Source organism: Xiphophorus maculatus, chromosome 14 (genome assembly GCF_002775205.1).
Source record: "Xiphophorus maculatus strain JP 163 A chromosome 14, X_maculatus-5.0-male, whole genome shotgun sequence".
In the NCBI taxonomy this organism is placed as follows: domain Eukaryota; kingdom Metazoa; phylum Chordata; class Actinopteri; order Cyprinodontiformes; family Poeciliidae; genus Xiphophorus; species Xiphophorus maculatus.
Window position 1 is genome coordinate 17,073,121 of NC_036456.1, and position 20,130 is coordinate 17,093,250.

General features: G+C 39.9%; 2 protein-coding genes and 1 non-coding gene across 3 annotated transcripts; all 3 read right to left on the reverse strand.

Moving 5' to 3' along the window:
* Positions 1-2,149: 2,149 nt before the first annotated feature.
* haus6 (HAUS augmin like complex subunit 6) lies at positions 2,150-10,195 on the reverse strand. Its single transcript, XM_023345774.1, has 16 exons — positions 9,779-10,195; positions 9,237-9,332; positions 9,083-9,161; positions 8,390-8,522; positions 8,146-8,290; positions 7,706-7,768; positions 7,576-7,633; positions 7,004-7,177; positions 6,086-6,282; positions 5,467-5,596; positions 5,273-5,375; positions 5,130-5,190; positions 4,231-4,363; positions 4,061-4,153; positions 3,856-3,985; positions 2,150-3,009 (listed from the first exon to the last, which is right to left on the reverse strand). Exons 1-16 carry the CDS (start codon positions 9,883-9,885, stop codon positions 2,408-2,410), a joined length of 2,304 nt encoding a protein of 767 aa, XP_023201542.1. The 5' UTR covers positions 9,886-10,195; the 3' UTR covers positions 2,150-2,407.
* On the reverse strand, positions 4,975-5,105 carry LOC111611277. Its single transcript, XR_002753978.1, has one exon.
* Positions 10,196-11,393: 1,198 nt separating the features above from the next.
* plaa (phospholipase A2 activating protein) lies at positions 11,394-19,674 on the reverse strand. The gene is made up of 14 exons (XM_005799585.2): positions 19,424-19,674; positions 18,022-18,215; positions 17,830-17,930; positions 17,350-17,470; positions 16,387-16,554; positions 15,456-15,591; positions 15,189-15,358; positions 14,962-15,113; positions 14,665-14,884; positions 13,661-13,726; positions 13,504-13,575; positions 12,758-12,865; positions 12,223-12,393; positions 11,394-12,083 (listed from the first exon to the last, which is right to left on the reverse strand). Exons 1-14 carry the CDS (start codon positions 19,570-19,572, stop codon positions 11,515-11,517), a joined length of 2,397 nt encoding a protein of 798 aa, XP_005799642.1. The 5' UTR covers positions 19,573-19,674; the 3' UTR covers positions 11,394-11,514.
* Positions 19,675-20,130: the final 456 nt, after the last annotated feature.

A 20,130-nucleotide genomic window follows, 5' to 3' on the forward strand; every position in this document is an offset into this window, starting at 1 on the left:
TTTCAGCCTGGAACCGCCCAGCGAAGAGGAGCGGCCACAGCCTGTCCCTACTTTAACTGACACGGGCTACTTGCCAAAAACTGTTAGTAAGCCGACGTACGTCAGACCGGATGCTTCCGGAAGTTTTTTTCAAAATAAAATTCAAACGTTTTCATCGGGCGGGGTATTTCTTCTGAATCACCGAACAAATAGTGTATAATTTATTTTAAACAATTTTTATTAGTTTATGCTACATGACTTCATTAAAAGATATGTCTTTTGATCCACTAATATGAAAATCGGCATATTCATATTATTAAAATAATATGAATACGCCTATAATTGATCACATAATTGAAATCCACAATTATTAATTAAAATCTGAATTCATTATGTGCTATCAAAAAATAGTCTAATCATAAATGATCTAATCGTTCTTCATAAGTTTATTATGCAAATGTTTACACTTTACTTATTAATTTTTAGCTTTTGTTCTTTTTGTTGTATCAAGGCCCAAAAGTAACACAATCCTACAAATTCTATTCAATTATTCATAAATATTTTATTGATCGAAAAGGGAAATTAAATAAATCAATGAATAATAATGTGTTGCTTTGAAATAAAACATTTTTTTTAAAGTATTGAATAAGTTACCTAAAATAATTGTCAGTAATTCATAATATAATTAAATGTCACAATTCAATTAAAAATTACATTTATAATGTGCTTAAAATAAAGCTTAATTTCTAAGTTACTCAGTACAAGATGATAAAATTATAGTTGTTTAGCTGTAGGTTTACTTCAGTTGTAGAAGTATTTTGGAGGCAAGATCTTGACTATTAGTTGTTCAGATTCATAACCACTTTGGGAAGGTCTGGACTGTAAGAAAGCCAAAACGTTTCCCTGAGGATAAAGGAAATTTGCTTCAGTTTTCAGGAACAAATTAACCACCAAGTTTCAATCTTACAATTAACAGGAAACTGCTGAAACACTGGTGAGTGTTCAGGGTGAAACAAGCATGGCATTGCTATTAATGACAAGGTGCTGACCAAGAACATAAACCACTGCTACAAAAATGTAGCTCCCTCTAGAGAAAAAGTCTTATAGTCAGACAAGACGAAGACTGGACTATTCTGGAGAAATCAGCGAGGCTTTTAAACATTAGAGCACTGTTCTGTTCTGTAAAGAAAGGTGGTAGACCTGTCATGCTGTGGGACTGTTTAGCTTGTTGGTAGCAAAAGGAAAGAGTTCATCACAGTGAAACCTGAAAGGGTCATTTAACCAAATATTAGCTGTTGCATAACAATTTCAACCAAGGAAAGAAATGACTAAATAAAAAAAGAAACTCATGTGTGATGAGTTTTGACTTCTGCTTATCTGCTTCTCGTATTTTGCTCCAAATTTAAATGATCAATTCTGAATAATTTTCACTGCAGTTTTATTTTTCACATATTAGAAATTGTCTTTTAATGCACTTTTCTTTTGGTACTTTAATACCCAGTTGCATATTCCTTGGATTGGAATATGCCGTTTTTGATAACTGAACAGTATTTTGTTGTATTTACTGCACACCATACTAATTTTGTTTTATTTTTGTACTTTTGTGTGAACATGTCTTGATTGTCGCTTTCCTGCTGTCACATCCAAACTTCCCCACTGTGGGACAAGGATATATTCCCAAATTTGTAGCGTTTTAGAGAAATATCCTTTATACTCATTTAAACAGCCAGTCCAAAAACTGTAAAAATTCAGTTGCGTTTCATCTCGCATGTGGCAAATGGGACGCTATTAATTTACAAAGTAGCAGTAACTTTCGCTTAAAGTTCACATCAAAGGCGAGACGAATGGGTAATATAGACTTCCTGTTTTCTCTCGGGTTTTTGCGCCACCTTGACTTTCTAATATGCCACCTTGTTTCTGCAGCTTCTCACGCCCCCATCTTCCAAATTGTGGAACTACAAGAGGAACAAGTATCACGGATTCTTAAAGTTGCCTTTTTTAACTTTAATTCAAATTTAAGAGTTGGTATGAAAATATTCAGGCCTTCACTCTCAGGTGTTTCAGCCTCCCAACCAAAATGAACTTCAGTTCAATAAGATTTTCTTTTTTTTTTGCAAAGCTTCAACGTTCTCAGAAGTTAGTTCAACACAAGCCAACACAAGTTTTAAATTTGCAAAGTTCACTTTATTCACATTTTCCTCCACATTGAGCTACTTAGGATGAGAAAGATTAGAAGTTAAAAATCAACAAATCTGTTTATTGAACCAGTTCATGAAATATTCACTCAGCCCAAATTAGAGCCAAGCCAGAGTGCAACAGATGTTTAATTTTTTACAGTAATATACATTTCTTACATATTTCAAGTGCAACACAAATTAGAATAAAGAGTCCAAACTTTTAAAGAGAGGGAGGTTTCTCTTAAATGCAGCTAACATTTCATGTCATCTATCGGGGAGAAGGTGATCAGAGTCGGCAGGCTGTATTCTTGCTTCGTTGGCGGTGAATCCGGCGAGTCCAGAGAAAACACCTTGTTGCGTTTCCCTTCTGATGCTGCAGGTTCAGCCAGCCAGCTGTCCTCCACACGAGATGTCTTGTAATCTGGTGAGGTCAGTAAGGTCTGCTTTAGCGTCGCCTTTAAGGTGGGGACGAGCACCTCTTCGTCTTCCTCGCTCGTCAGAGCCACAGCTTCGTCCTCGAGGTCCAGACTGTCGCAGCTTGGCATTTCAGGCAGGGTTTCGTAGTCGAGGCTGAACTGAACGGCGCTGCTGCCGGTGCCGCTCGGGCTGTCGTGGGCCTCGGTGCTCAAGGTGTCCCAGAGGGGAGGAGACTTTGGGAAGACGAGCTGTTTGCAGAAAGAGGAGCTGCTCTGGTCTGCGAGCGTCTGGGCGGAAGCGTCGGGGATGGCGTCCTGCAGCCGGCCGACAGGACTGAGTCGGTCCGTTATGCTGTCCTGCAGCTCGGCCGACCAGTATGCTTTTTTAGCTTCGTCCTCTTCAACGGCTTTTCTCCAGGAGCTTTTCACATCCATTACTTCAAAAAAATTAAGTACAAAGAAAAATATTTGCTTAAATATTTAAAGAGGACATCTTATGAAGACAGTTTGCCATGCGACAAGATTTCATGACAGTGAATGAACCATAGGAGGTGGCAGCATCATGCTGTGGATAGCCTTCCTTTAGCAGGGACAAAGTCAAGAATCTGTTTCTGACAGTCCAAGACCTGAGGCAGAGGTTCAGCTGACAGTGACCCAAACTATAGAATAGTTTGTTTTAAAGCATATTCATGCATTAGAATGGCCTAGTCCAAGGGTCAGAAAGCTTTTCCATTTAAAGAGCCACTTTTTGCCCCCAAACCTACAAAATCAAACTCACCTAGAGGTGCAAAAAATAAAAAATCTAAATATGTACTGCATAAAAATTAATACGAATTAAACTAAAGTGACTCAATTTTCAGGTTTTAGAAAGATTACACAAGAAATTCTAAAAACAAAACAAAAAACTTGATTATAATGATGCGAGCCTTTGATAGGTCAGCATAGTACAAAGTGAGTTACTTTTATGTCATTGTTGATATTAAAAGCAGATTTTGCATAGGTACCCACGGAAAAACGCCAGTTTCTTGTTGGATATCAAATCAAAAACCCATTTTCCTATTTCGTAAGAAGTGACGGAATCACCTGTGGTTCTGGAACCATAGGTTGCAGGCCCCTGGTCTAGTCAAAGTCCAGACTTAAAACTAAATTTGTTAAGACTTTTAAAGTATCAATTTCCCTACTTTATATTGGTTTGTCACACAAGTCCCAGGCGAATACATGGAACTCTTTAACATTTTATATTGCAAGCAGAGATCAGGAGGAGTAGAGACGTTTTAACTCACTTAAGCTCTCCGGTGTGCGCGGCAGCTGTGTCCTAGCAGTGAAGGGATCCCTCTGAAGGTTGCCGAGGAGACCCTCCAAGCCCCTCACTCCAGCCTCAGGAGGACTGGTCGTAGTTACAGCATCTGCAAACTGATGAGAAACGATTGTACAGCATTACTAAAAAAACGATTTCGTAATCATTTCTGAGAGCAGCCATCAACATACCTGATCAGCCAGGTTTTCATGCTCCAAGTCTAAAATCTCAGTTTTTGTCTTCAGTGGCGTCACCTTCTGATGGGTTGTCTTGCAAATGTTGGCCTTACGTGAATAATTAAAGACATAATGAAAACACACAGAGCAAATCCAATACAATTGGATTTTTAAGCAGCACTTACCGGAGGCGGCGGCGGGACAGCTGAAGGTTTTTGAGGCGGTGATGCAGGAGTGTCAAAAAGCCAATCCAGAGACGCGTTTGCCCTCGATACTTGAGGGATGACAGGACGTTCAGAGGAACCAGACACAGTTGGACTAAAAAAAGGAATAATTTTAAATATACTGTGCTCAAGAATTACCTCAATTTCCTTAAATCATGCATTCCAGCTCAGGTAAAGTTAAGCTGGTCCAATGAGGCAGTTAGAGAGCAATTATAAAGTTATACATTTTCATTGTCTTCAATACATAATGTTTAAGGTGCTAGTTGAAGGGTGTGGACAATTCTGGAAGCAGCACATGTTCAGTTTGTTTAATAAGTTTTTAGTTGAGCAGAATATTGTGAACCACATTAAAAACGAGTCTTCAATATTTACAAAGACTGATCTGCCAAATTTGGACATTACCTTTTCTGTTGTCTGAAATAAGAACATTTCTCATTCAACTATGGGCAGATTTCCCAAAATTAAAGAAATCTGCCAGTTTACCACAGTTAAATGTGGAAAAAGTTTAAAATTTATGGCATTTTACAGAATCACAACATTTCAAGACGTGCATGCTTCTAAAAGCCAAGAAGAAAAAAAAAGGCTTTCCAACTGAGCAACAAACAATACACTAGAGCTACTGATGGAAATGGCTCCACCTGATAGCTTTCCTCTAACAAACCTAATGAAGGCATTAGGAATGATTACATTTAAACAAACATGTCAAAGTGTCTGCTCCGTATCTGTCCGTGGCGATTTCTCTCAATTCGCCGCGGTCATCAGAAAGCAAGGATGCTCTGGGGAGGGCTAGTGACGGACAGACCACTGCTTGGGTCTGTCCAGGTATCTGCCTCCCATCAGCAGTCGCTCAGCCGGCTTACCTTCTGATGTCAAGACGCGTTTTCACATCTTCCGTCGAATCGATCTCTGCAGGTTTGTCTTCTGAAATCAAGCAATTAAAAACTTTTTTAAAAAATTACAATGAAAGCATGAAACTGATTTGAAGTATTCCAACTCTGCTCACCAAGAAATTTTGCAGGAAACTGATAAAAGACGCAATGGCTATAAGAAGCCTCAGGAGCCGGTTCAAAAGACAACGGAGCCGTCGGTGAAAGGAAACAGAGAGCCTAAAAGAAAAAACAAAGATCCAGCTTCAGGGTGAGTGGAACTGGATAAAATGCTAAATTAATCCTCTCAGAGTTTGGAGGGTCAACTCACAGGATCTTCATTCAGGAAAGACACGAGGGGTTTTTCTTTCAGAGTTTGCATCCACCTCTGGTCCCATTCGGCCTGAAGCTCTGCGATGGCACTCCTGACTTCTGGAATTTCCTCTTTGGAAAGTTTCTGCCTGAAAAAATAACACAGCAGAATGCCCAGCTTTCAGATACAGAAGAAGAATATACAAATAAATAAACTTCTGTGACTTTTATAGAGATGGGCAGTGGCGCAGTTGGTAGTACTGTTGCCTTGCAGCAAGAAGGTCCTGGGTTCGATTCCCGGCCGGGGTCTTTCTGCATGTTCTCCCTGTGCATGCGTGGGTTCTCTCCGGGTACTCCGGCTTCCTCCCACAGTCCAAAAACATGACTGTCAGGTTAATTGGTCTCTCTAAATTCTCCCTAGGTGTGTGTTGTTTGTCCTGTATGTCTCTGTGTTGCCCTGCGACAGACTGGCGACCTATCCAGGGTGTACCCCGCCTCTCGCCCGGAACGTAGCTTGAGATAGGCACCGGCAACCCTCCCGACCCCATTACAAAGAAAATGGATGGATGGACTTTTATAGAGCACTTTAAAAACAGAAGCTGACTTAAGTGCTTTCCAATTGAGTTAGCAGTGCTGACCTGATGAGGTGCAGGTCCTGCAGCACCCGGGACATCTGGTGGAAATGTTCCTGAAGGCGGCGCGCAGCGGGCGGGGGCTCTGCAGCAGGAGAGACCCGACTCCGCTCCTCCTTCAGGAGCTGCAGCGCGTGATTCAACAGCTCCATCACACACAGGAGGTTCAGCTGGCCCGCCTCATACACACTGCCTGAAATTAACTGGGAGGCAGAGATTTTTTTAGATTGGAGCACTTTTACACAATATTACAAGAATAGTCCCCAGTAGAACAGAGGATGAAACCAATCTGATAATACTGTAATACTGGAACTGTAAGCACATAAGTTTTAAAATTACAGTCAACAAGACTGATGCCGTTTAAGAAGTCAGATTAATTTAAGTGCGAAGTTTTACACACACTTACAAGTAGTAGATAAATCAGTTTCCATCAAATTGAATTTTCTGTTCTGAAGATTTTTGGAAAATCTGTATTTCTTCAGTAGTTCAGTGATGCCAGCCCAACCAGAACCACCATCTTGTATTTAGTTGGACTTTGAATTCAGGTCGACTCCCAGAAGGGATGAATGAAATAAAAGTTCTGGAAAATAAGTACTGTCATCTGTAATTTTCCATAATATTAAAAAAAGAAAAAAAATTGTAATCATGGTGGTATGCTCCCAGTCATTTTCCCTTTAAAAGAACCATTAAATGTGCTCTGGTTCCTTCTGTAGCAAAACCTCCCAGTAACCCAGCCAGTTTCCTCCTAATGTAATGATGAAAATTACATCAAAAATTAAGGTATTCATCCCAGAGTGAATTTGCAAACTTGAAGAAGCTTCTTGAACCTTCTTGCCGTTCAAGAAGGTTCTTGAACGGCATAAAGGCTGCATCATGATGCTAATACTAACAAACACAAATCCAGCCATTTACTCCGATTCTCACCTGCTGTGGAAGACGCTCGATTCTGTCCAGCAAACAACGAGGAAGCTTGAGGACTCGGTTTGTCCCATCTAGGACGTACTGGTCCACATCTCCTTTCAAAACGCTTTCCACTGCCGTCTGCTGCTCCTTGATAGCAGAGAGCATTCCTTCGATGGCTGACCACAAAGAACGAACCTTACAGGGAAAAAAGGAGGGCAGGTGGAGCTTTAGTTCAACTTTTCACAAAGTCAAACGCAACAGAGTTTTATAAAGAATTTAAAATAAATGTACAAATCACTGAAATTCTCAGATTTATTCATGCAATCATTTACAGATGAGGAAACACCAGAATGACATCAAAATTCTAAAAATATACTTCAGACATAAAAGGTGATAAATTTAAGCTGGCGTGAAAGTAGACAAGACATTAGGATATACATAAAAAAAAATAAAAATTCAGAGCCATTTATGGAAAGTTTTTTTGTTGTCGTTTTTAAATAATCACTGCACCTCTTTACGCCTGGCAACATTATGCTCCGATTTAGAAAGGCAGAATCTACAACATGCTTCAGTTGTGAAAAAAAATCCCGTACCTTTTTAATCTTCTCAGAGAAGGAATCCGCATCCCAGGGAGCTTCAGTAACGTGACGCCTGAGAGAAAGAAAACCCTCGTTAATGTGATGAAGAACTAGCAGAAACTTCAAGGAAACAAATTCAACCTACTTTAAGAGCTGATCGTACTTGGAACCATCCACTTTGAGGTCTCTCATGGACTTAACCACGGCCCTAAAATTTAAAACAGAAATAGAAGATATGCATAAAAACAACACAGTAAATAATATCTTGCATAGATAGTGCAAGTCAAAGCTTTAAATCCAAATAAAACAGTTGAAAGACAATCAAGGAAGAGATTTTCCTGTTTTCCAATGCCTGTTGATGGTGAATGGAAAAGGCTGCTGTTAAAAAAAAGTATGTGGGTGGAGTTCGCTGATTGAAAATAGCTCCAGCTGCTACACAGTGACCTCCACCTGATTAAATTATGTTGAACAGGTGAGACAAGAAACAGAAAGTAAAACTAATCAAATTTAAAGAAAAAATAAAACAAAAAACAGGGAAATGAGAAAAAAGACAAAACCTCTCTGCTGCGAGGTTGAACGACTTACTGAGCTCGTCTTTGGTAGTCATGGAGAAAACGATCCTGATCCACTGCGGCTTTCAAAAACCTGCTGCGCACGAGATTCAGCCTTTCCACTGCTATATGTGGGGTGGATGCAGGCATGGCTGCAGCCTCAGGAGCCCAACTCTTATCTGACCACAACGAGACAGGAAGTTAAAGTTCTAATGGAAGGAAAACCACAAGCTGCAGAGAGTAGGCTAATTAATGATGGAGTTCTCCAAAAGCTCTACCTGTGACAAACGTTTTCATGTCCTGCTGCATCACATGGGTGGCCAAATAAAGCATCAAGCTGACAAACTTGGGACCACCAGGGGACAGAAACAATGACATCACCACTTTAGATCCAGCGTTGGCCATTTCATCCTGGAGCAAATCACAAGGAGCAAAGCATGTGAACAAGGAAATCACTTCATTTTTATCCCCGTCCTGCGTTGTGTTCAGGCCAACTAGCAGGAAATTTGAAATTAACACATGATTTTTGAGGTTTGATGAAATATTCAGGGTAAATATCTAATTTGCACCCATGAGAACGCTTCATGCAAAACAAAATGTGATAAAGCTCAAACTGGATGAGCTCTTTCTCAAGAAACTGGATGGATGGGGCTCGACAAAGTTTGCTTCGTCTGCAGCCACCAGTTTAAAAAGAAAAAGTCAAAAAGCTTTGAAGAATCATTACACTGAGAATTAAAAGTATATTGGTTTTCCAGTGGGAAAGAAACATTTTAAACAAGGGCTGTAAGCTAATGTAGCTTCCAATTGTCAGTGACAAAAATTAAAGGAAGTAAGGCTGAACTAAAAATAACTAAATTAAACTTTTAGAAAAAATGTTTTAAGTAGAATTCATTGTAAGTTGTTTTCTCCTCCTTTTTAAATGTTTTAACATTAGAATTCATATATAATATTATGTAAACTATAGATTTTACCATGATTTCCCGCAGCCAGGTACAAGTAACCTTCCGGAACTCGGTATCCGCTTTGTGATTCACAACAGGCCAGCAGTGCCTAAAACAAAGTACATCGTCTATATTACCAAATTTTTATTGAGCATCAATAACTGATCACATATCCTACCTTTACCTGTACGATTCATGAAAGCGAACAGGATTGAGTTTCTCCAACAGGAAACGGGTTACCAAGTAGAAGGCCTCTTTGTTCGGTTTGTTGAACATATTCCTGCTCGCCGTAACAGGACAGTAAACACGACCAGAAACATTAAAGATGACAGTTAGCATCCTTTTCAGGACGTACACAGTTGTTTCTGTTTTTGAAGAAATTATTTAATCAGTGACTAGTTTGAAATCGAAGGTAGTTTTTATGAGTTAAACTCGAAGTTGCATCAAGAGTGACAAATTTGTCAAAAACACAAAAACCACGATCAACGTTTTAAACAGGGCTCCACCGAAAGTTGTCAACATACAACAACAACAAAAAACAAAAACGTTTGTATGTTGTATTTTGAGTTTTCAGGAATCACAAGGTCTATTTCAAACCATGCACACCATAAAATATGTTTTAGAGAATCTTTAAGCAATGTGCTCAGCTTTAGCCTAAGTTTAACCTGAGCAAAATCAACGACTTTAAGCGTCCTGGTTCTCATCAACCAAAAATAATAAACTTACGGTCCAAGGTTGAGATGTTTGATGTTGACTGGCTGAAATCCCAAACCGAGAAGAGCAAACCACAGATAGTGTCCGTTTTTCTTCTGCATTGGGGTCGAGTTGGCCATGGCTCGGAGCTGGAGCAATCTGCTTTGACTTCTCTAAGCACCCACAAGCCACGGCTAGCTACCGTGTTAGCTAACTATGACTTCAGCGTTTACTCTCTGTTAAAAGTGAGGTTAAAAAAACAACATTTAATCCACTCGAAATGACAATAAAACCCAGCACACTATCAACTTTTGCCCCGGTAGCATTCACAACCTCTGAAAACAACGTCTAGAAGGCCATCTGTTCCAATCTTTCTCGGTCAGAAATAGGAACAGGACAGCAGCACGAACACAAACCGCCAATTTTTCCAATCATTACCCGGATGTTGTTTGAAAGCGCATCCGGTGGTGGAAGAGCTTGTAAAATAAAAGCATCTGTGGAAGTCGGCAGAAAAAGACGGAAATATTATTTGAGTCTTGTTTTATTCTCTCTGTCTTCCAATCCAAACCAAAATCAGAACGTAGTACTGTACAACCGTTGGTGTCTTCTCACCTCACCTTCTTCCCTTCACAATAAGAGCATACATTCGGGTGTGAAATATATATCTACATCGTATACGCCACACATCTAATTTTCCCACCCCCGCCTTAGTACAAATAGAAATTGTATTGATTTTATATTTCATTCACGTCTTCATTTGGAAAATGTGAACATTTAGAAAACGTGAACAAATGAAAATGTTTTTGAAATAATAATTCGGTACTGAAGACAATTAGCGTGTTTTTTTTTCTTTTAAAAAAAGTGTGTCATTTTGTCATTTCTGACACTTAATTCCGAGAAAAGATTTACATCAGAATTCTGAGTTAAAGTCTGAATTTTGAGATAAAGTCCAGTATTATATTAAAGTCAGAATACATATTCTGCTTCTTAATGTCTCTAAAATAAAAGCATCCACTTTTCTTTCTTTTAAGTATAAAAACGTAATTTATACTTCACTGGGATAATTTCACAATAAAATTGTGTATAACTCAAACCTTTATTCTGAATATAATAATTCAGTATTGAAAACAATTTTTTTTAACAAAAGCACCAGTGTAATTCTGACACTAATTCTTACAGTTTCTGTACCTCTCCAGGCACCCATCGTGTTCTGATTCACCAACACACAGAGCAACTTCAAACATTCTCTCCATACTTCTACTTTCAAAGAAAACATCACATCTTTTGTGCATTCCTCACACAATCTCTCCACTCCCCAAGACTGTATAAACAATCTCATTTAAAAAAAGAGAACACCTCAGTCCCAGACATTTCCATCCCCCACTCCACACACAGTGGTGTAATGTACTATAAAAGAAGACGGTGACAAAGGGCAGAAATGTCAACACTGAGATGACTCGGAGGACTTTGGCTCCAATATGAATCTGTATTTTCCTTGCACTTCCTGCAAGTGTGGTCAAAGTTAAAGTGTAACAGGATAATGGAAGTGGCTTACAATACATTGGAACTTTATAAAATATATCATTATATTTCTTTTATAAATAAAAACAGATGGCAGGCTGTATGAATAAAACACAGACTAAATGTATAAAGAAAGTTTGCTCTTTTTATTGCAGGCCATACAAGTGTAGCATTTCCATCTCAATCAGACTGTATAAGGAGAACAGAGTATCGGAAAGTAGCGCTCCTCTTATATCTAATTCTTCTCATCATTGTAGTTCTTTTAAAACCAGCTGGCAACACTCGCCCAGCTTCGACGGCTCCGACACTGTGGAATACTTGGAAATCTGAGAGCCGACGCCCAGGGAGCGCGCCAAGTCCTGGGCCGTCTGGTCCGAGGCCACCGTGGTTCCCAAGGCAACAAGCAGCCTAAATATAGCCTCCTTGTCTTGTACCGTCTCCAGGGCCCTGCTGGCCACGGACAGACACTGAGCCTTGGCGTCCAGGTCGGGCTGAACGTGAAAGCAGCCGGCGTAGTTCAGCACCAAAGTCGCCAGCGCGATGTGGATGTTCTTGTTGTAGACGGCGGCCAGGTCAGCGGCACGCGACAGCACGGCTTCGCGCTGCGACACGAGGAGAGCTCGGCCGTGTCTGCCGCTGAAGCTGTTGCACAGGGTGCGCAGCGCCAGCAGCTGGTTGGCGGGGCGACCCTCAGGCCTCATCAGGCTCAGCAGGTGGTTGCACAGCTGGACGCCTTCTGCCTCGCCGCAGAGGCTCTCGTTAACCTGCGGGTGGCGCACCGCAAGCCTCAAGATGTCCAGGACAGGGAACACAATATCTACAATCCACAAAAAAAAAGAAAAACAAAGTAGAATAGAGTTTTTTTGTTTTGTTTTGTTGTGATGGAAAATAAATGAAAAGGGAACAATATTCAAAATAATTCCTACAAACTAGAAAAAAAAAAGATGACTTTTTACCTTCAGGCCAATGCGAGACCTTCCAGAGGAGGCTGATCTGCTGAATGGTAGGAGGAGGTTCAGGTGAGTTCGCCCCACACACCGCCAGCAGCAGCTGCTCAAGGCTTTCCATGGTGTCGTCAGAGAGCTTGTGCTCCCGAGGGGCCCCTTCATTCAGCTCCTTTAGCTTGGCTTTGGAAACAGCAAAACAACAACATCAAGGGACATCATTTCCCCTATGAAACAAAACGTGATTTTTCAGGACTGAAGATTTATTTAGTCAATTTTCATCTTGAAACTCATCTCTCTGCCTTTATAAGATTACAGGTTAAACATGAAATAAGCTAAAAACTGAGTAGTGCATGCAATATTTCACCTGCACAAAAACAAAAACATAAGGAATATTAGCTTGCAAGTTAAAAATGTGTTTAAATTTCTAAAATACCAACTTTAGAATACTTTAAAATACCAATGTCAGCTGTAATTTAGGTTTTGACTCGACAAATGGCAACAAGAACAGCGACAAAATGTTCACATCTGCATTCAGGCAACTCACCGATAATCTGAGGGGCATTGGCTTGCTCAAAGGTCACGCCGTCAGTTTTAGGAAAGTAGATGTTAGTTGAGGTCTGTCTCTGGGCTGCTGAGGAGTACGCGCCTTTTCCTGCAGAGCGGAGAGTCGGATCCAGTAAGTGCAAAATCCAACTCTGAAAGCAGTTTTCTGATTTGTCCTGTTATGCTAAAGCTGAATTACATTTAGATTACTGAGGCTAGGAAACAGTTTGTGCAACATGGTTTCTCATGGGTCTGCAAGCTTTTCCAACAAGGTAACAGAGCCAACAAACAAATGACAAACTTTTTTTTTCTTTTACAAATAAAAGGCCTGAAAAGTTTGGTGTGAATTCAACAACCTTTTCACTAAAACCCCTGGATAAAATCCATTTATGAAAAAACAAATTTTCTGCAGAAGTCTGCAAGATTGTATTTACTTCACAATTCAATCTCAGTATGAATCTGAGTGTTTTGTGAAAGTCTCAGAGGTTTGTTAGAGAAGAAAAGTTAGTAAAGAAAAAAAAAATCATGAAAACCAAAGAAAACGCATCAGACAGGTCAGAGGTGAAGATGTGTAGAAGACTAATGCAGGTTTTGGTTTATTCATTCTATGCCAAAAAACTAAAATTAAGGAAAACCTCAAAGATTTTCTGGATATAAAATAAAAGGTTTACATCTAGTTATTGTTTATGACCTCCTTAGCTCCCTTGTTTCTCATCTTCCAGATGGTCAATCCAGGGAGTAACTCACCAGTAAATGGATCTGCCACACCTGAAGGAGCGCTGCCGTTGGAACTTGACCCTGGGATGTAACGCCCAGCGCCTGTGAGTAGAACAAATAAGGCAGTGGAACCATATTCACCAGTAACGCTCATAATGTGAAAAAGCCCGGCAGTGAACATTCTGACCTGTGAAAGGATCTGCGGCGAAGCCGGAGTCGTCGTTAGATAAGCCAGGAACATATCGAGATCCTCCTGCCACAAAAATACACAAACGATTTAAAAGGTAAGATTTCAGTCATGAAGGTGAACATGTACAGTACTATGGGCCTCATGTGAAAGACCAGAACAGATTCAGGGTGTCATTTCCTAAAATGAAAAGTTTTATGTAGGATGTGTGTAGCCTACTTTTTTGGCCACATCAGTCAAAATGACAGACCATGGTCTAGAACAACCTCTGCTTAGAGCAGGGGTGTCCAAACTTTGGGTCAAGTGTGCCAAAATCGTTGTGTCAAAAGTTCTTGTAGGGGAAGAACATACAATTAAAATCAGGCCAATAAAGTTGTTTCATTTTGTTTTTGTTTTTATCCAAAACTTTTCTTTCACAACACTTGCTATATTTAGCCGCGTTTAATAAATTAACCAAGAGTCGATTTGGATGTAGCAAAGTCTCTAGATAGGCGTGGTTGTATGTATTATTTAAGCTTAGTCATAAAAAGACAAACACTTTGTGTTGTACTTAACATTTTCCATTATATATAAAAATATCTTTAAATAATTTTTCCCCAATCACAAATAAAAAGTTTTCTTTTGCATCAGCCACCAGGTTAAATTTGTATCATTCTTGAACTGCAGTTTGGTGGCCACACTTTAAACACCCTGACTTATAGGAAAAGCAAAGATCTACATTCTCTAGAGAAAACACAAAGATTGTTGTCCCCTTTCTAAAAGGCTGATCCATGATGGTTTTGTCTCTGTTTTATAATAATTGTAAAACTGTTTTTTGATGTCACCTATGCTTCTAATGTAAGAAATGCATCATTTAGGACAGGAGAAAAAAGAAAAACAACATGGCGCTTATTTCTTACTATTTTGTAGTTATTGAAGACAAAATGGAATTGGCTAACAAGTCCAAAATTAGACATAAAACTCTCAATCTGGGACACAGAAGTTGAGATCCAGTTCTGCCTCACCTGTGAAAGGATCGCCACCACCGATCTGAGCAGGACCCACCACGTGTCCTTTAGTGTTCTCGATAATGAAATTAGCAACTTGGTCGAGGAACATGGGGCTGAGGTCATTTTTCTGCAGGAAGTTGTGCGCCACCAGCCAGGGGTCGTCGGTCACGTTGTAAGGCAGCTTCATGGACGGCCCTTCCTCGTTCACGTCGATGGTGAAGACATAGTCATACTCCTGAGGCCAGAAGGCGACTTGTCAGTCAGAGCTCTGGTGCAGCGTTCTTCTCCACAGCGCTCTGCTTGTCGTCTTACCTTTCCTTCATACACAACGCTCTTAGAGGTCTGTTGGTTGGAGCCGCCGACCACGTCCCCGATTTTCACCCAGCGGCCATCGCTGACGCTCCACTGGTACGCCTCCACCTTCTGTTCGTCTTTGATCAAACGCGTCTGCCCGTCGCGATTCCCTGTAATAGATTTAATGTTAATCTAACATGGGTAAAAAAATATGCACCAATGCCATCTGATAAAAATATTCCTACCGGGCTCGTTTAGGTGTTCTCTTCCAGGAAGGTCTTCCAGTTTGATGTCTCCAAGATCCCCCGTCTTCGGGTCTATGGTGGCTTTGGAGAGCTCGTCCTCAAAGGCCTGTAGATCTTCGGCGCTCGCCATGCGGTCCTCAGCTTCCGTAAAAATGCGAATAATGCCATCGCTGTGGGCAAAGAGGAAGCATTTCAGAAAATAAAACAGAAGAGCAAGTATTAAAAAAAAAACATTCAGAGTGGATTGGATGCCACCATTAACATTACCTGGCACCAACAGCAATGTCGCCATTGGGTAGAACACAGCAGCACCAGACTGACTGGGCCGGGAAACGGATGGTCTGGCAGCACTCCCCTTGCCTCCATATCCTTAACGATCTGTCCTCTCCTGTGCTTATAAAATCTGAGACGAAACCACATCAGCATTAGATTTAGTGTCAGATAGAAGACATATTTTCATAGTAAGTGCTCCTGGCTTTGTGCTTCTGTTTTCTCTGCTTCATGTCTCTGGACAAAGCAAGGGACAACAAATTTAATGTCAATAACTTGGTCTGTTCTTTTTTAGTTCCCCCCCCCCATCCCCCCCACCCCATAGAAAGTATTCCTCATCCAGAATTACTGCATTATGTTCTTCGTGTTCACATCACAAGATTTAAAGTTTTCGATTTGATTTTCAAAACCTGAGTCCCCACAGATAAAAATAAATAAAATCATAGGTGTAACAGGTTTGTGTAAAGCCACACGGCAGATACTACACTGACAAATTTCACTCACAAACATTCGGACGTCAGATGGGAACTCTCACACCAGATAATTTTTAACACACCACACATAGCAGAAACATCTCATAAAATTATCTTTAGAGACATTGTGACAATCGGAGCGTCCTTATCAGAAATGAGAAACGGATGAAAAATCTAAATAATTATCTTGCTGTGTGAACCAGGCATTAGTCGAGACAGACGATCTCTCACTCTGAGCCTGGTTCTGATGGAGGTGTGGTCCTCTTAAAAAAAAGTTGGTCCTCTTTACTGTTGCCACATACTTGATTAGAAGAAATGAAGCAATCGCCTAGTATACCATAGCTTTTTACAATCCAATTTAGTCCAAACAATCTCAAATTGAGATGATAATTCAGGCTATCACGTTTGCACGTGAATGGGTCCAAATCTTGGAAACATGGATATAGTAAACAAACCTTGACTATTGGGGAAGACAGCAAGGCTGTAGATGTAGTTGGTGTGACTGTAGTAGACCTGTATGCATTCGCCAGTCACCTGCCACCTTCGGACACTTTTGTCATTGCTGCAGGATAAGAACTCTGTGTTGCTGATGACTGCCAGTCCCCTTACACAGTCCTCATGTCCTAAAGTGAAACACATAAGCTTTGATAAGCATTACACTCCCACAATGCACACGCCAAACTATTCAGTTTTCTTCCACTTCTCAGTTACGCACCAGTTTGTGTTGCTGTGTTACATGATTAAAATAAAATACACTGAATTTTGTGTTTGTAACCTGACAAAATATGCAAGAAATGAATAAGCAATAATAAGCTATTTCAGTCTTTCAGACAACATCTCATCGAATATAATCACTTGGAATCGTTTTAATATGTGGTGCTTTTCATTAATGTAGTTCCATGCGTCACTTTTAAGTATACTTAAAAAAAAAAGACTTACAAGAAACAGCAGTTCAAATTGTTTGGTGATATCCCGTAATAGAAAAGTTGCTTTCTGAAAACCTTCATTTTTAAAATGATTTATCAACTACATTCCCAATTTCAACCTTGATTATCTTACATTATCATTATTTGGTTCAGCTGGAACAGTTTGGAAAGTTAGTGTTACAAACGCTTTATGTTTTTAACATTTAACTTGCTATTAAAAAAACCCCACAATGGATTCAGTAGCAAAGCCAAATTTGTGTCCTCACGAACAAAAGAAAAAATGAAAATTAACCTAAGAATAATTTGGAAATGTTTCATTTACAGACAAAAATTTGGAAAATTAAAAAGCTGCGGCACTAATTACTTATAAAATTTAATTATTAATATAACTTTATGTTCAGCTATGCTTCTGAGGTGAAATAAAAAGAAAAAAAATATACAATGCCCCTTTCTAGTAAAACAAAGATGAAGATGGCTCGATAAAAGACTCACCTGTAAACGTTTGCTCACATCGGCCAGCCTTCCAAAGCTTTATGGTCTTATCTGCTGATCCTGAAAGCATGAGGCCTTGTTCAGGTAGGATGATCACTGTCCACACAGCTGCAGTGTGTCCCTGTAGAGAGATCAGCCAGCACCTGATGAGCTTTCACTTTCAAAGCAAACCTTCAACAGGCTGTTTTCAGGTCATCTAATATAATAATAATAATACAAAAATATTGAACAGCTCGATCAGATAAAACTGATCTGCCACTCAATGATAATTAGGACTTAATCAGAGATAGGAGAATTTAAAATATTCAAATCAAAAGGAAATTAAAAATAACACATTTGCTCGAAGGACATAAAATATCTCTTTTAGCACTAAATCAGCTTTAATCAATTCAGTTTTTCTGAATATTTTCAATGAATGACTGAGTTTTCAGTGCTTCAATGAAAAACGAAACTTGGAAAAAAAACAAAACCTTTGCATACCTGCAAAGTCATCATGCACTTCTCGTTGAGCCAGACTTTGGCCGTCGTGTCCCAGGAGCCACTCAAAAGCGTTCCAAATTTCCCAGAGGACAAAGTGCAAACTGAAAAGAAAAAAAAAAAAAGTATATTATAAACTTGAAGTCAACACGCATTGTCAACGTTCTTGATGCAAACAAATGAGTGAAAACGCACCTGTATTTTTGTGACCTTCCAGGGTGTAGAGGGGCTGCGGCCGGTCCAGGGTAAAAATACAAATGTTGTTATCATTCCCACCAGTGGCAATCAGCCCTCGGGGGTACGTTTCATTGGGTGCAATGACGCATACGCAAGATACAAAATTTGAGTGTCCAGACATGCAATGCATCTCAGAGAATCCTATATCTGGGCTGTTGAGAGGAAAGTGACAAAAAAAAAGACATCATTTGTAAATAAATCAGATTGTAGAACTAATAACCGCTAAAATATTTCTCATATAAATATAATACATCTTCATTCTGTAAGCAAGTAGTTATCTAAGGGATTACCCATGGATGAATACATAAGCTGGTTCTCATATTTCTTTACAATATTCACAACGTTATCCCTGGCTGTCTGCTGTATTCCTTGGTCTTCAAGATGGTTGTTTAGAAATGCCCTCTATCAAACCTCTGAGGCCTTCACAGAACAGCTAGATTTAAGTGACACACAGGCGGATTCCACTTTCTAATTAGGTAAGATAGGAAAACATTTGGTGCCCCTCGATTTTATTTAAGTGCATCAGAAAAAAGCCACAAACCATGTTTCAAATCTTTCACAAAAGAGTTCCGGTATTATTTTTGCAAGATCCTGCATTTTCATCAGTGTCCACGCCTGAAATGTTAAACCAACGCTATTAAACTTAAGTAAAACGCACAGGCATTCATCTGAGTCTTTAACTTTCTACATTAACAATATCTTTGAAAGCCTATCCTATATCTAGGCCGGATAAATTGAAAAGTTACTTTTAGAGGCATTATGCCGATACCTGTAGATACGTACATACTTTAACTCTTTATAACCACTCTAATAGTATTTGTCATTACATGAATATTAGATGATGACTATTTTTGTTCGTATGCCAAGACATAAAAACTAATTTTAGGACAAATTTCTTAAGTTGCTCGGAACCCAACAATTATATTCTTATTATTTTATTAACACAGCTTTCGGGGGGAATTAGTCCAAATGACATTCACCATCTTTCCTCTCTCCAGAATAATGCATGTTCATGGACCAAAACAGGCGACTAAAGTCAGTTTTATAAATCTGCCATTAGCTACTATTCAGACTCGGGATCATCCACTGAAACGCCGAACTTGTCAGGCATTACCCCGACCACAGACAGGTGCAGCGGAATGAATGACAAAGCTAATTTCAGCGAATGTTAGCTTCCTTGCTAACCGTTACTGAACAAAGAAGATGATAACATGGATGCTTATGAGAGGAAGTTTTCTTCTAAATGCCATTTTTAAGTCTCGATGCATTCCTTTGTCCTAAAATGACTTGTTAGGGGGCGTAAAGTGTTAACTTGGCAACATAGTTAGCAAGTAGGAGGTTAAATGCTAATGCTAGCTACCTGGAGTTCGGTACCCAAACTCTTCCGGTTCGGTCTCTGGACACGGACACGAAAGCTCCCTCTGGAAAAATGGCGGTCGCCAGTCCCCTCACGTCCATCTCGTGGCCCGGGATGGAGCATCTGAGTTTGAACGAGTTAGATGATGCCATGTTTTTGACAACGACAACAACAAAGTGAAACTATGACACCAGTGTTAAAGCTAAGCGGCGTCGCTGTCAACATCCGCCGCTTCTGATTTCCGGAAAGGGAACTGTGTCACGCAAACGACTCGGTCTTTCAAAATAAAATGACTATTCTGTTTGTTTTATTTGATAATTTGATCGCAATTCAATTCAAATACACTTTATTTGTGTTAAAGGGATATCCATGTTGTAGTAACTCATAGCATCCAAGTATCTTCGAGTCGTGGATGGTGATGCTAGGGGCAGGAAGGATCTCCAGTAGCAGTCATTCATGCAACGATTCTGAAGAAGCCTCTGACGAAAGACCTGTATGTCTTATGACTATCATGACATATGAACAGCTCAATATCCGAGTAGCAGAGACAATATACCAAAGTAATATGGTCTGAATGACAACAATCCACCTCATTTACATTTCCCTGTACTTCTTAAATCTCTGTCTGGCTATAATCAGGGGTCTCAAACTCCAGTCCTTGAGGGCTGCAGTCCTGCAACTTTTAGATGTGCCTCTGCTGCACCACACCT

Excerpts from the sequence above, each read along its gene's own strand:
- haus6 (XM_023345774.1), bottom strand. The coding sequence starts at position 9,885 with ATGGCCAACTCGACCCCAATGCAGAAGAAAAACGGACACTATCTGTGG. Across the intron at positions 9,333-9,778 it reads AAACATCTCAACCTTGGACC|GAATATGTTCAACAAACCGA; the intron begins GTAAGTTTATTA and ends TACGGCGAGCAG. Across the intron at positions 9,162-9,236 it reads CGCTTTCATGAATCGTACAG|GCACTGCTGGCCTGTTGTGA; the intron begins GTAAAGGTAGGA and ends ACTTTGTTTTAG.
- plaa (XM_005799585.2), bottom strand. The coding sequence starts at position 19,572 with ATGGCATCATCTAACTCGTTCAAACTCAGATGCTCCATCCCGGGCCAC. Across the intron at positions 15,359-15,455 it reads GACATTGCTGTTGGTGCCAG|CGATGGCATTATTCGCATTT; the intron begins GTAATGTTAATG and ends CTTTGCCCACAG. Across the intron at positions 13,727-14,664 it reads TGGTGGCGATCCTTTCACAG|GAGGATCTCGATATGTTCCT; the intron begins GTGAGGCAGAAC and ends TTTTTGTGGCAG.